Below are 16,208 nucleotides of genomic sequence, written 5' to 3' on the forward strand. Positions count from 1 at the left end.
TACATGGTCATAAATGTTTATACACCTTAACATTTTTTTGCTTATTTAATCCACACTTTGTCTAAAATATATTGCTTCCTCGCATTGTGTGAAAGGAAAATTGAAAAATAATTTATAATAGCCTATTAAACATAGCCTGTTAAACACGAGTATTGCACTGCTTTTATTTCTCAGTATGTTCACACTAATACTGTTTAAGAAACGTGTTTCTGGAGCATTATGCAACATCGAATTTCCTCTTCTTTTGCATTGTAAGTCAAGTCAATAATTTGCTGCTCAGTGCTGATCACAGTACCCATCTCTCCTCTGTGTTTTTGCACATAGTTACTAGCCCTTGCAATCTTCTTAAAATACTCAGCAATGCATTGGTCTCTGGATGGGGTTTATCTTCTACGAGCATGACAGTATTTACAAAACCATCTTGCTAAATTGTTTGCTTGTAGTTTATTGATCCTAGAATCCCATTAAAATGTTTTATGTAAGATCCCAAAGAAGTCAGCTTCAACACCAAAAACTTTAGTCCAAATTCCCCAACACAATTTAAATTACTACCTCCTATTTTCGATTTCGTTGCTACTAAAACTATTTTTGACCTATGTATCTGGGTCCTTATATCATTGCTGGTCTTACACATGTCATCTGTGTTGCCTTAGTCCTTGTCTTTCAGGATTTTTGAACACCTGAATGAAGTCTCTACATAGACTTCTCCATTCCAAGCTGAAAAGGTTTAATTCTCTGGGCATGAGAGGATTTATTCTCTAAAATCTGTCTGGGTATGACATTCAGACCAGGAATTAGTCTGGTTGCTCCCGTGCAATAACTCTGGAGCAACAGCTGTCCTGTAGCATAATTCCACAACGGAATTTAATCCAAACAAGCACAGAGTAAATCATTGTATAATTTTTCACATTACTTCCCTTGATTTAAATTCTATACCTTTAACTATATATCCAAGTGTTCTATTGACCTATTGTATTGACTCTCCATATATACAGCGCAGACATATCCCATTTTTCCAGAAGAATCATTCTTTTTTTAGATCTGGGGAATGTTCCTGCCTGGAAAAGCAATGAAATTCTGTTTCTTCCTCAACTGTACATGCAGTTAGCCATGTATTTATTGCCATGGAGTATATTCATTTGCTACAGAATTCACAGTATTTGTCCTAATGGGTGTGCATCACAGCTGAATCTTCTGTTGCAGTTTTACTATGTATCATTAAAGCGTACTTCGGGATGCACTAAAATGCGTTGCAAACACAATTTGTATTTGTGCAAAACCAACACTAGAATTGTTGTGAGAACAACAAATAACACAATGGTGATGTTATGTTTTGTTGGTACATTATGTTAGGAAAAACATTACTGAATAGCTAGTGTTATATTTTAAAACGATTGTGTTTCCCCGTTAGGGACCAAATTGTTTTCTCTGCAATTTATTTTTTAGTGTGGTGCTTTCTCTAAATTACATAATATATACAAATAAAAAGACTAAATGACCTTGATAGAATTGAACCATTACATAGTTCAATAATATTAACCAATAATAATAAATATTTATTGTTCTTGTAATAGGTCCTTTCATCTCCATCCTATACTGTGCAATTCGAAACAGTGCAGAAAGAATCAAATAAGTTCGCAGTCTAAATGATTTAAAAAATATTTATTTCGTGCATTTGTTTTAACTTTTTAAGCAGGACAAATCCCCCTCCCTCGCTCGCAATTTCAAAGTTCCTGTTAAGAATACTACGTAAAGCAACTTCCTTGCTACAATTTGAATGCATTTTCCCTCTGGGTATTGTGATGTGGTGAGTAAGGTTAGTGAAACGACCATAATGATATATATCCCATTCAGTTTCACCCGCGCTCTAAGGCGCAATACTATTTCATCCAGCCAGAAGCCATTAAATTAAGTTCATTATAGGAGGCACGCTCTAATGAAACAAAGGGTTGCATTTAAAAATGGTTGACACTTTTAAAAAAGGTTTCACTCTGAAAAGAATGACAAAGGAGGCAGAGACATATTGTGTGGTGACCGGGAGCTTACTAAATTAAGTCACTAAAGAAAGTGCTGATGGGACACGTGTCCAGCAGTCGCAGCTTCGTCATCTTTCCACCAACCACCCATCGAGCCCTCCCAGGTTAGGTTATTCCCAATGGTTTATGGATTTTAAAAGCTCTTCGCTAGTGATAAGTGTGTCCTTTACATCCCAGCAAAAGCTAACATTGTACTTGCGGCGCGATCTCTGGAGTGGAGGTCCCCACGCGCAAAAACATTTTTTTTGCGCTTTCCCTCTCGAGTTTCCTCCTAGTTTCCCAACGGGCTACCAGCTGCAGTCCGGTGAAAGGGAGGCTTATTAATTGTCCTTTGTCATGCATAATTACTTGATTTTCAATGGAAATTTATAAAGGACCTTTTGGAGAGTTGGGGTATTTTTTTATCTGTTAATATTGAGTAATTTGCATACATTCATCTCTTCGTCTGCCAGACTCAGGTATCGTGTCCTTGTTCTTTTGTTATTATATCAAGTGTTTGAATTGTTACAGAATCCCCCTCTCACCGCACACTGTTTTTAAAGTTTGAGTGTAGATATTGTTCAACATAAATTAAAGAATGGGGGTTATAGCGGGCAGTCTTGAATTCCCCGCTATGCTTCAGTTGAAAAGAAAGAAAAGGCCGCGACATTAAGATTGTGTGTGGTTATTCATATAAATTGGATATTTTTTTATCAATGTTGGCATTTATTTTTTCTGTTTTTACTGGATTATTAAAATGTACTTGTAATTTTCTAAACCTCTCAACTGTCTAGAAGTAAAATGCCTTCGTTGGTGGATGATTTTTGTTCAGTTTAGGAGTTGGATGAACGTCTGCTACTATGGACCAAAGCTCTTTGTTAAAGTTCCTGCGATTCGCGTATTTTTTTCGTGGAAGGAAGCAAATGTTCCCCAAACCGAAGCTTAACTATATTGTTAATCAATTTTAATGGGACGGTCCGTCTTTATCTTCTACACCTGCAAGTGCCGATTCTAATTCGATTAATAGAGAATTCAATATATATTCATTAGGTGTCTTTCCCTTGATAATATATTATCAGCAGCACGAACGAGAAAGAAACCATTTATTCTCTCCTTGAAAGAGCCTGCATGAGACTGAAACTTCACCTGCCTCCCCAGTCAATTAGGAATGTATCCCAAATTCTATCAAAAACGAGTTAAATTAACCGTTAGCTAATTTCCTCATGCCCCGCCTTCGTAATCCTTCCATTTCAGTTTGGCCCTCAATTTACCACACGTTGAAGGGTTCAAACAGTGTCTAATGAAACAGTGACTAAATCGTTCTCTCAAGCTCACAGTGGAGCCCTTTAACTGTGTCTTCAAAGCCTCTGGGCTTGTAACAGTCGGGGGTCCCGCAAGTAAATGCTCGTCTTTGGCAGTACAATCTAACCTGTCAAAGCCTTTGCCCAGTCCATATAGCCTTTTTTCCCTGGAAGCAATTGCTACATAATAATCCAACGGAGGACTGAAACTGCAATTAAACTCCTTTTGGGTTAAGTTAACGCAGGGGATCAACCCAAGAGAAGCGAAAATAAAAGGGCAGGCGTGGAAGAAGAACTACTGCAGGATTCAAAATAACCCTCTGAAACAGCTGACGTGAAGCTAATATATTTACAAATAATTAGCAGAGCTCTTCCTATATTTGATGTTTGACATCTTCACTCCTGAATTTAAGATTACGTTGTTCTTAAAGGCTGGTAACTGTGCTTTAAAAAAAACATTAGATTGTTCTTATATTGCGGTGAGTGTAGTGCCAAAGGGCCATCAGTTTATACAAACGCTGTCTCCGCTACTACAGGGAATTTCCACACTTCAAGGGAAATCAGCTCTACGGGTCGGTCAGTTGGAACTTAAAGGACCAATTGTTTCGGATCGTGCCCATTCTTCATCAGCCACTCACGGTCCTTACCGCTCTGCATTGTTTACAAAGGTTTTCGGATCTGAGTCTGAGCCAAAGTCATTGTATCCCTTTCTTGGTAAAAAAAAAACATGGTAAAAATGCTAATGCCTTGGTAAATGTTCTTAAGGTCGGATATTACATAACTGATAGAGATCCCCAATCTCGTCTTTTTGAAGATGGCTGGAAATGTACTTCAGTGTGAAGAACCCTTCTAAACTTGTACTCTCTGGCACTTTTCATTTGGCTTGGCAGGAGCTCTCTTGTGTGATCTTCGCTGATGTGTAAAGAGACGGACTGCTTGTTACACAGCTCCGTAAACATCTTGCGCCCTCTTATTTACTGTAGAGCTCTCCACTGGATCGTGCTGCTAGTCAGTTAAAAGGAGTGAAGTCTGAGCTCTTTGAGAAATAACGAGGAGGCCGTGAAAAAACACTCCAAAGGCTGTGTGTTAGAAGTGACAGTGTAGTTTATTAGAACGGCTCGAATCCGCCTCTAGCTTTTCAAAGCGTCTTTATCAATCTTTGTCACCTCTTTAGAAACGTTCACAATCAAAAGGAGAAGCCAGGCAGGCTCCCCACGCTCTGTTCTGGGCATTGCCAACTTAAATCTTTAAAACAGATGGAATTTGTCACGAAGTCATTAATCCGAAACCCTTCCTTCTTTCCCCGTGTGTCTGCAGTGCTGATCAGCACCCCTCCCGGATCTGGCAACCTTTGAATACACATTGCAGGAGGCTCCCTCAGAGGAGTGGGGCAGAGGAGGGCACAGACTTGAAATTGAGGTATCACATGGGTTTAGGCGCGATCAAATTTCCAAGCGTAAACTGTAAACCATTTCGTTTTTGTGGTTCACATTTTTTTTCCCAAGAGAGACACAACTCTACAGTTCAATTAATTATACAAAACATACCCAAGTGAGAAGAAAATGAAATGATACTGTCCTACTTCGTAACATCTTCCATGTACGCCATTCATCAAGACAAAGCACACCGGCTGCATGTTTACACAGCGCATAGAAACCAGCACATGCGTTACTCCTCAACTTGTGCGAGTTTTCTGTCCAAATGTGACGTCATACCGTTGAGCACAGAATACAGTTCACGAAGCGCCGCGGGACAGACCGGAGCAACAGCTATCAGAAATGGAGGCATCTTTTGCCCGGCTTGATCAATCACTTAATTTTCTTTCTTTTTTTAACAAACAAGAATCTCTTTAAAAATAAACGAACACACTTAATGAATAGACAGGTCATTTATATGATGGTATTGTTACTTCTGTTTCTGCTGGATAGTCCTATCGGTGTAATTGCTCGTTAAATACGACAGCGTCTCTGACTTGATAGTAACTGTCCGCAGTGACACGGTGAAAATGTGTACTTTTGTACTTTATCGTAAATGCAGAATTCACGCAAATATACTGCAAATAATCTACACTGCAATTATTTGTTTTGTACTTCATATTTGATAATTATTGGACCAAAATAAAACAAAATACTACAACAACCTACTGTGGTATTCATTGATAGCCTGCGTAATACATGACATGTATTATATTCTGTGAGAGGCAGAGTCGAATTGTTTTTTGAAGTGGTGACCATGAGCTGTTCAGGAATGTCAAATTATTTGATAAACAGGTTGCTACAATATACGTGCTAAAGAAGAGGTATCGGGAGTTTTAAAGACTTACAGGAGGAGAGAAATCTGTCAGAAGAGTTACTCCTATTGTTTTCAATTGCATCTTCAATCCCTTTTTATCGTTAAAGTTTTCAATTCCCTGCTGCCATGCACTCCGTTTTCCATTAAACCTCGTAAACTGTTTTTTTATCATTTAGTTGGTTCTAGGTTAATGAAGTAAATGTCTTAAGAAATCGAAAGCCGCGTTTAGAGACAAATTCATGGGATTAAACTTTGAAAGAGGTCGGATTCACTTCTATTCTCTGTACATTGAAACAAGTTATGCTGAGGTCAAGTGAAAAATTAATTTACACTAGCAAAAGCAGATTAATTCGGCGCGCAGTAAGAATTCATTGACGCCGAGTGACAGTTTCCGATATTGTAAGATTTCTTCTAGAGAGAAGTAATTCAAGTCGATTAGGTTTCATTTCCGAAAGGGGTTGTTTATCTTCACGTGAGGCCTTCGTGTAATTGTAGAATTAACTTTATTATTGGTTTATCGAGCTCCGGTTAGATTCTAAATTAAATCATATATTTTATATTTGAATTATAAACTTAGCTTCACGTTACCGTAGGAGATGAGAGAAAAATGTGCATCAACACTGAAGTAAATATGGCACTAATGTAACACACAACTTCTGAATGGCCGGGTAAATTCGTGCGTTGAGATTGCCGCAGACGTATGTTACTTGAAATTAAATCATATGCTACTGCTTATAGCTTTTCTGTAAGGAATCTGTTATCTTGTTTGCAAATATACATATTGTTCAATTTATAGGAATGTGGTTCAAGGCTTCAATGTTTTATTTAAATAAATATAAATATACACATTTCATATAAAACTATCCATACAAAAGTAAGGAAAACAATCACAGTATATACCTTATCTATTTACAGATTCGTTCGAAGACCTACATTATTTAACAGGGTCCAATTATCGTGACAACATTTTAATGTAAATCGGGAGTGTTTATCTTTCCAATGTTATTTCTCTCTCATAGAAAGCGACTTCGAAATTTAGCATATCTCACGACCTTGACCTCACACCGCCCATATAAGAGGTGTACTTCTTTCACATGTTACCTCTACTTCACCTTTCTCTTAAATCAGAAGAGCAGTTTTCCTAAAACCATTTCTAACATTTCGTCAGTAGACCTGTTTTGAATAATCGGAATACACCCATCAATTGTTGTTGTTTTTTCCTTTACATAAAGAAAATAACATGGGAAAAAAATCCCGAAGTAAAATAAATATAATACAAAAACTGTTACAAAGTCAGGGACAGGTCTTTAATCAAATCTTGGGAAAGCCGGAGCTATTAGGAGTGTCCCGGGAGAGAACCTTCGTCAGAGTTTGGAAACAACAGTTCTCTTCCTCAAATGTCCATGTTTGGGGAGAGCAGGCGCCGGGGAATCGTGTGTTGTCTTACTGGGCTGTCACCGCGAAGGTCTTTAAACCGGCGATATCTCCTTCTCTTCCGATGCCGACGCGGGGGACAGGGACTCCTCGTCCTCCGAGCGGGAGTAGTGCCCGTGGCCGCCTGAGCACTTGCACTCGCTGTGCGCATTCCTCTGCGCGCCTTTGCCCTCCTTCTTGTGCTTGACTCTGCGATTCTGAAACCAGATCTTCACCTGCTTCTCCGAGAGGCTCAAGTAGGTCGCAATTTCAATTCTTCTCAGGCGCGACAGGTACATGTTTGAGGAGAACTCCCTCTCCAGCTCCAGAAGCTGCGTGCTGGTGAAAGCTGTGCGCATCCTCTTACCACTCTGGATGTGGCTGCTTTCGGACGCTCCTGTTTTGGGGAGAAGACAAGTGTTTTAAACGATCTGCTCGCAGGCCACCGAAACAGACTAATCGCTTCGATATGTGCATGACTTCAAAACATACAATAAAGCCCTATATCAACGCATATTCAGTACTCTGTAATACAAATCTGAGTTGCGCCTCAGATGATACAACATCTACATAAAGCGAATAAGTGCAAACTTTTTTTCTTCTCATTGGAGGTCTATGGAGGTATAAAATGTCATATTGTTGCTATTAACCATGTTCTGCATCGAATAATGTGGAGTTTCAGTTGGGACTTTATTACAAAAGTGACCCTCAAATATAGCGTTGCCACTCGTTTCCACATTTTGATATTTTTTACCTGGACTTGTACTTTTTTCGTTTAATTATTTATTTTTGCCAAAATTAAACATCTTTAAGTAGTTACGCTCTATATCTAGAAGAAATCATTTGCAAAAGATTAAACCGTCCGAAAGAGCCTCAAGGCTCCCTTGTTGAGCGCGGGTCCCTGAGCGCACGGCTGCTCTTACCCAATGAAAGGCAGTGGAACCTCCTGGGATCGGTGACGCTGTAGGTCGGGCTGCACACAGGTGCGTGTCCGGGGTGGCCCAGCGCGGGGCTCGGCTGGTGCCCCAGTCTTTGACAGTACTGGGACTCCCCGCTTGGGAACTGACTCTTGAGCACGGGGATGCCGCTGCGCGGAGAGTGGATGTGCGACGTGACGCAGAGGGGGCACACGCAGAAGGTGCCGCTCTTCCTGGAGGGACACACCGGCGCCGAGACGGTCATGACGCTGGGGGAGTGCACGCTGATGGGGATGAGGAACTCCTGCCCCGCGTGCTCGCTCAGGGGCGCGGGGCGCGCGGCAGTGTCTTTGATTATCAGAGAATCGACGTAGAAGGATCTCGACATAGTGGCGATGCGCTGAGTGGTCCTTGTGCTTTGACGCTGCTCCTTCTTCTCTGAAGCTCTCGGGATCTCGGAAGGTGCTTATGTTTGATGGTTAAACAAAAGGGTCCCTAGAGAGGGCTGGTCCTAACGTCACCCACGTGTGAGCCCTGCTCCGGGGGCTTTTCAAAGTCCTGCCAGTGAACCGGGACACGTGATTCCTCAAAGAACTTCAAATCAAAATCTCCCCATTTAGTGATCTGAGCTCTCCAGATTCGCTTCTCGAGAGAAACACGAAACAAAACTTTTTTTTAATGCGTGCGCTTTGTTAAAAGCGCTTTCACCTTTCAGAAAATCAGAAGGGGCCAATTCAGCCCCACAGCTGTCTGTTAGGCTATATTACATGTTTTATTATCCTCAGTCCCACGGATTCAACACAAAATGCAGGAGAGGTCTGAACCCAGAAACACAAAATTACTCCATATATTTTTAAAGGCACTATAAGTATATTCATTTTAAAGAATAAAATAAAATATAACATAACTGAACAATTCTAACTGTATTCGATAAACACATATACTATCCACTAATGTACAGTAACGTATGATCCATTATCACAGTGATTTAAAATCATAGTTTATGTATGCACTGTTAATGTTTAATGTATTCGATAGGCACAATGCTTAGAAGTGATTTTAATATCAATGCCACTATATTATGAATTAAATAGAACATGTAAAACAGTCACTTTAAATAATAGCTTATTTTTTTAAGCCTATGATATATCAGTTGAAACGTAATGCAAGCGGAATGAGAAACTGATCTCAGTATTCTGAAATACTAACATGACTTGGAATAATCCCTTAAAACTATCGAACAGGTCAGTGATCAAAGTTAAAAAATGTTTAAAAAAAGTTAAAAAATGGACAGTTGATATTTATTAAAACATGATTATAGTTAAATACCGTTTAATGTTTTGCCAGCAAAATTCTGTTAGGAATGTTACTGCCTTTCTGCACTTTGCGCAGTCTTCACTGAAAGGCTGGGATATACAGTAACTGCGTTTTAGGGGGATTCTGCTTTTTCTGCCGCCTGTAAAAGAGCCTAACAAATTCTTTCGAAAGTAAGTAGCAATATATATTACAGGCTATATTCCTCAATTAGTTTCTCTTATAAAGTCATTTTTGCTTGCATGAAACCTACACAGTACTGTTCATGATCATTATTGTTATAGATCGCCGGTAGTATACACAATCGATTTTTGAATCCTAATGATTGTAAAAAGCAGCCTATGTGTTGTTTGTTAAAACTGTGGGATAAACATATAGACGTCTCTGTTGTCTGCATGCAAGAGCTGCATAATCATACTTCTTGACAATGCGGGAGCGATTTCAGCTCCAGTAATTAAAGATTTATGAATTGCTGGGGAGGCTGGTTACTTGGCTATTTGATAGCGATTAGGATTCAATTAGAAAGTGTTTATTATGGTGGGTTTCTGCTGTGTAAACAGGCAGCTATTTCAGAAATGCGCTAATCCCTCATCTTGTGACAATAATTAGCGAGCTTGATCTCCGGGCGGGTCAGCTGCAGGTTTTAACTCTGCTTTCATCTGTGGACTCGAGCTTCATGGCAGAAGACAGAAACAGAGGTCAGGAAAAGCGTGCTGCACAGAACCGGAGGTCTAGTGTTTTAATTTGCCCGGTACCCTGTGTTGGTGTTCGCTAAGTATTTTAATTTTTTGCGTCGATTTATTTCTTTAAGTCCTGGCTATAACCGATCTTAAAAACATAAATAACTGGAGTCCGAAACAGACCTAGACCAATCTAAACTGCACATCTATATACGCTACAAAATCACAGCTATACATTTTGAAAGTGCACAATGATAATCGCAGGTTGGCTATCACTTTCTTCTTTTACGCTGCGGGACGCTTCTATAAGTTGATTAAACCTACCGGTGGATCACCCGTAAATTGTTAATTGAAAATTCTAAGGATGTTGCCGAATACTGTTAAAAAGACCATGGAATATGATTTTAAACTTGGATAAATTGGAGAAAAACAAACTCGTCTGTCACTGGATTTGTAATTGGAGTAATAGAGTGAACGCGGTGCTATAACACGGGAAGCACGGGGTTATTAGGGAACTGAAAAGTGGTTTCAAAACCGAAGATGCCCTAAACCAGGCGGAATGATGTAAGGCGCGCGCCCACGCCGCACCGTCCTAGATCCAATACTATTTCTCCATAATTCTGCACGATAAAATTTCATTGTCTATTAAGTAATCCCACAAATGAGATCCTTTATGAGCCTATAATGAGGTCTAATTGCTACGACTAGTCGAGCCACGTGGAAGGATTTAGAAGGTATTAAGCAGTCGGGTAGAGAGCACAGGCTGTTACCTTGCCATTACTTTCATAATTCAAGGAGAAAATTAGTCCATTTAAGGGAAAATCCTTTGATTCCTTTTATTCTGCTCGGGGCGACAAGCCTTTGCTTTGTCCGCCTCAGTTAAAAGCAGTGAAACAAACGAGAATGTTACAAAACCGCCCTTTTGAGAAGTCCAGAACTGAGAAGGATTCCGGAAGATCGATGCGAGTTCTTTCTGCTTCAGTCCAAACGTGAAGTTAAAAAAAAAACATGTAAATGTTTTTTAAATTATTTATGTTGGGTTTTGCGCTAATAATATGTACCGGTATATTATTTTCGTTTTTTAAAAGGTTAAAACATATTTAATAGACATCAGCCGATATCTAGATGTTGTATTTCACGTTAAAGTGGGATACTAGGGAGAATGTCTTTTTAACGAGCAGGTACACACCTACTGATGCTGGTCTAGGCATTAGTAACATTTCAATTATAACTCTAAAAAGCGGTCAGATTAACACAGTGAGGCCTTGAAATTACATTTAGATATGAGAAAAACACTGCTTGATTGATCACATTTATAAATATTGCCGTCTAGCACTTGGCAGTAGCCGCACACAGCAACACACTCGAGTGTTACAAGCGCGAAGACCTCAGCTACCGTGATGCGTAGCCGGACTAACCTACCGTGGGCATATTTCAGCATTTTGCAATCGTTGTGATACCTATTTATTCTCAATGTTGGCGATACCGTGAAGAAATCCATTAATATCTTGTTGAAAGACCATCATTAAGCTGTATGGACGCCTTTTTCAAAGTTGCATTGTGGTAAGTCAACCCGTGGAACATCTTGGCTAATATAGTCGCGTGATTTCTCTTTTATTAGTTACTAGGCAACTGATCATGAATACCAAAAACTGAAAAGAAACACTCGGGTCTTCAAAATAGTCTTCAATGGTAACAGAAATGAACAATGATCCAGGGGACAACATAATACCACAGGAGTGACATTTCAGGAACAATTATCTCTTTAAACAGAATACCAGCTGTAATGCCCACTCTGTTTTCCTTGTTCTGAGAAAATAAATTCGCTTTATAGCATCAATGAAAACAAAGTTTGTGTCACAATTTATGCAGTGGACTAAACTTGTTTAATCTACATTATCAATACATTATTTCATTTTTTTCATAAAAAACAAGACAACATACACTATATTTTCCAGAATGTTAAATGTTATAACAGGTTTTGAGAACTTGACTTCAGAGTTCAAGATCGTTTCATTCAGGTTGTTTAAATTGTAAAACTTTCAGCTGAGTGTGTTGGTCACTTCTTTCCAGAATCTATGATTTGAATGGACTTATTCTGCATGTGCTCATGTTTTTGCTGCTGGTTCTCCTTCATTAGGAGAGAGATGAAGCCTTTTCAAGAGATCCTTATTTTCAGATGGTATTAACATGCTCTTATAAGGAAACACAAAAGTGTATCCAAAGCTTTTTAACTGAATTTTCTTTACCACTTTTTAAAATTTGAATAACAAGTGTCCAAGGTACCAACAAACTGCAATTGGCCAGGAAAGGCAAACTATCTTGACAAACCCATATCATAGAAGTGATAGTAAATCTGGCCAAGATTTCACTGTATTTGGCTTCCGGGTTGTGATACTGTGGAAAGTGATGTTCTTGCTACAGTTTTGTCTCTCACCTCCAGAGAATTGGGATTGGGCCCTGATGTACTGTACATCCTTTCTAGGCTTTTGGGAACTTGATTCACCAGCTGGCAGAGCTCAGAAAACACTTTGAGAAAATTATATTGGTCATTTGGCCACCAATGGACTGGCGTCCCATCCAGAGTGTATCCCGCCTTGTGCTTCTTGCTTGCCAGGGAAGGCTCCAGTGGCCCTGTGACTCTGTATTGGTTGAAGTGGTTAAAAAATGGATAGATGGATGGAAATAGAATAAAACATGGAGAAGGGGAATTCCTAACAGATATGATTTCAATACATATGAAAATACTTTGAATCTAAAAGGCTAAAGCTTTACTTACAGGATGGCCACACCATCAGGGGGTGAAGCAGATCACTCTTAAGGTGACCAGCAGTAGTTTTTAGCTCTATAAACCCTTACAGACCCTGCAGTTCCAGAGGGAACTTGGTCGGTTAGTCTTGGCCTTTTCATCTTTTTTTAAACCACTCATGTAGTGCTGTAGACGAGAGAAAGCACATACAGTACAGTCATGTTTATTTCATACCAGTGTAGAGTCACACAGTTTGCAGTAATCTTATATTTTCACAACAAAAAGCTAAGTACTGTATATGCCTACCCAGGGACACATCGGTCTTTAAGAATTCTTCTGAGTTGTATCTATTATACTATACTAATACTATATATTATACTATTATACTAATGGTACTATTTCCATTGTTCCATTGTTACATATGGCAATAAAGTTCAAGTTCAAGTTATTATACCTATAGCATCCTGAGCTTCTTAAATTGTACAATGTTGGAAATCAGGATTTCTAACCAAACAAATGGAAAATGATTTCATGTTTACAACAATGTCACTGAAACAGGTGAAAATATATCTAATAAAACCATATCCTATAGTAAACTATATCCTATCCTGTGACAGCTGCACAAAAATAAAGTACTGAAATTATACATTAACTTTCATGTACATGTATGTTGAGCAACACTAAAATTATTCCATTGTGAAACGGATTCTTGTTACCAAGATATTAATAAAACGTAATTTTATTGGCATTACAATAAAGCAGTTTCCACATGCGAATGAAAATCAGACAAATTCAGTAGGAAAGTATGACAAATAATTTAATATGAACAAAGCAACTGAATAGTCCCCATTGTTCGAATTGGAAAGTGACTGAAACAAAGGCTAATGGGAATCTATCTGCAGAGGATTAGAAGGGTTTAGTTGAAAAGCTGGACTCCAGTGTTTCTAAAAAGAGGTATTCACTGTGCAAATGTGTTTTGAATTTGCAGTTCAATTATGAAAAGGCAGAAGTCAGAAAGAAGTATCAATCGACTTGATGGTGTGACCCTCAAAAGCTCCCCAAAAGTTTGCTTCATTAGGCAAGATGGATAGTCACTGTCTTACGGCGATCCAAGCACAAATTACTTATTAAAGCTCTTTCCAAATACCCAGTTATATGTTTCCATAAGACTAAGCAAACATTTATTAGTAAATGAGAGTGAGTAACGGGGAAGAATACAACAGCCCTTAGACCAATTTCCTTGCTTGACTTACTGATCCGAAGTGCTGAAAATCCGTCTTAATTTCAATGGGAAGATAATGCAGAAACACTCTCGGTGACACTGCATTGTGGTTCCTTATTCCCGATGCTCCAGAGTCAGTGCAGTGGCTGCAGGAATCTGTCCCCCTGGCTCTGCTCCCCAGGAGGCCAGACTCAGGTGCCACACCTCTCCCTGGGAGCCCCCCTCTGACCTGCCTTCTTCCTTCCTGTGTGCCAGAGGGACGTCATTAAGAAACTGTTGCACAGACCTTCTGCATTGAAGAAATATTTCTTTGTGTGCTGGTCCATTCCAAGGTGTTGAACTGATCCCAGAGGATCATTCAGTGAAATTTCAGGATGGAATCTAGTTAGAAATGACAGCCAGAAGTCTGTATGATGTTTCTTATGTTCTTAATTACAAATCCATTAATTTATGAACATGTACCTATCAAAAACTGAACAAAAAGGAAACCCCTTTCAAAATTTCTCTTAAGACCGTATATGTGGTACTTCCAGACATTTTAACTGTTAATTTAACATTTAAACGTGTGTATGTATACAAGCATCACATGCCTGTGGGATTTGAAGGCATTATACTAGCTAGGCAGACTAGCGAGCCTCTTCACCCTCTGTAAAACACAAAGGTGCAGTACATTCCATTCCATCTCTTCCACCACTGGCAAATTCCACATATAACAAACAGTAATTTTGGGATATAGAATGTAGTTTATGGTTTTGTTTTATTGTACAAAGTGGTCCTAATCATTTATATTTCTTCAGATGACAAACAATTGTGTTGAAGCACAATGTTGTTGTATAGCTGATCATGGTATAAAACTTATTCACACAGATTTATGAATTCAGTATTTTGCTTTTATCACTAATTAATACATCAAAGCTGAGCTCCTTGTCTGTGTATGGCAGTACGACATAACAGAGGGCTCTGGTTTTGCTAAACAGGTTTATGTATTCATGTCACATTACAGTCCTTCTTCTCTCCTATTTATTACATGCCTGGAATACTTTCTGCTGTATCCCAGTTCACGTGAGCCGGAGGGCGTTGTGATGAGAGTATGCTGTCCAATGTGTATGGCTGCTACTATGCCTGTGCTGCACGGCAGCTCAGAGACATCACCCCCTTGAGGGCTGCAGTATTTTCGAGTGTTCAGGGGAAAGAGGAAGGGCGTGATCACTCACCGAGACATCACCGCTGTTTCACCAGTAGTCCAGCAGCTCTTGTACATCATCATTAAATCGCCGGTCTCTAAAGATGCACCTGTTAAATGAAGTAACTTGGCGGTTTGGGACCCAACTCTGGGCACGTCTGCCCTCCAGGTCAAGCACCAGAGCTCTGTTCCTCGGAAAGACGGACCTGGGTCCGAGAGGGGGGGACCGGTGGCCCCTTCACTGCTGCCCCCCAGGAGGGCAGCTGCAGCAGCACCAGCAGCACCGGGGTGACGGGACGCAGAGGCACAGCCCCAGGACATGCATGAAGACCTGAGAGCAACTCAGAGCAGACTGTGAGAATAAAATATAAAACAAATTCTGGTGTTTTGGTTTCCAGGCGTGAGTGTTGTATTCTAATATAAAAGTATAAGTATTAGTATAAAAATGAGCTACCTCTGTTCTTGGTGATTTTTACACCCGATTATGCAGGAAACATACGTTTCTGCTGGGAGCTCTTGTGAGCCATAGACCTCCCTGTATATATGATATATATTGCATTGATGTTTATGTACAAAATTTATTTGACCATCATGTTTCCCTTATTTTGTGATGATTTGCTTTAGTATTTTTTTATATTCCTAAATCAGTAAAAATCAATAAAAAATGTAGATGTTTGCGCTGCAACTCCCACGTGTGTAATTGGACTGAAGATGAACAGACGGATGATTTAATTGGTGACGAGTGCTTAAAGAGATCAGAGCCTCGCAACGACGTTAACACGACCTATATAAAGGTAAACACGAAGCTTCATCAGTCTGAGTGGGACTCGAGGTATCTCGCTTAGTGTGCTGTAGAGGGGCATGACTGTGGTGACTGATCTTGTTCCCTCTGGTGCTTGTGATCTTCCTGAATTGCTTAAGTGGGCGGCTTTCTTAGACTCCAGACACCCCCACGCAGAAACACCCTCCTGCCCACGACCCCCTGCTCTGGATGCCGCAGGTGAGAGGGGGGCAGTCTTGCCGAGTGCAGGACTGGCCGGCCCCCACGCCAAGGCGTGCGTCGTCCACGGTCTCAGGTCACCCCGTGAGCGTGTGTGCGCTTCAGTCTGCAAGCGGAGCCGC

General features: G+C 39.9%; 1 protein-coding gene and 1 long non-coding RNA gene across 2 annotated transcripts; both read right to left on the minus strand.

Moving 5' to 3' along the window:
* Positions 1-6,407: 6,407 nt before the first annotated feature.
* gsx2 (GS homeobox 2) lies at positions 6,408-8,392 on the minus strand. The gene is made up of 2 exons (XM_088634298.1): positions 7,945-8,392; positions 6,408-7,418 (listed from the first exon to the last, which is right to left on the minus strand). The coding sequence occupies exons 1-2, from the start codon at positions 8,324-8,326 to the stop codon at positions 7,078-7,080; spliced, it is 723 nt and encodes a 240-aa protein (XP_088490424.1). The 5' UTR covers positions 8,327-8,392; the 3' UTR covers positions 6,408-7,077.
* A 5,012-nt stretch (positions 8,393-13,404) lies between these two features.
* On the minus strand, positions 13,405-16,103 carry LOC148677423 (uncharacterized). Its single transcript, XR_015935745.1, has 2 exons — positions 15,118-16,103; positions 13,405-14,147 (listed from the first exon to the last, which is right to left on the minus strand). It is a non-coding gene; the product is annotated as an uncharacterized LOC148677423 (long non-coding RNA).
* Positions 16,104-16,208: the final 105 nt, after the last annotated feature.

The sequence above is a fragment of the Lepisosteus platostomus genome, chromosome 1 (assembly GCF_059453375.1).
Source record: "Lepisosteus platostomus isolate fLepPlt1 chromosome 1, fLepPlt1.hap1, whole genome shotgun sequence".
Classification (NCBI taxonomy): domain Eukaryota; kingdom Metazoa; phylum Chordata; class Actinopteri; order Semionotiformes; family Lepisosteidae; genus Lepisosteus; species Lepisosteus platostomus.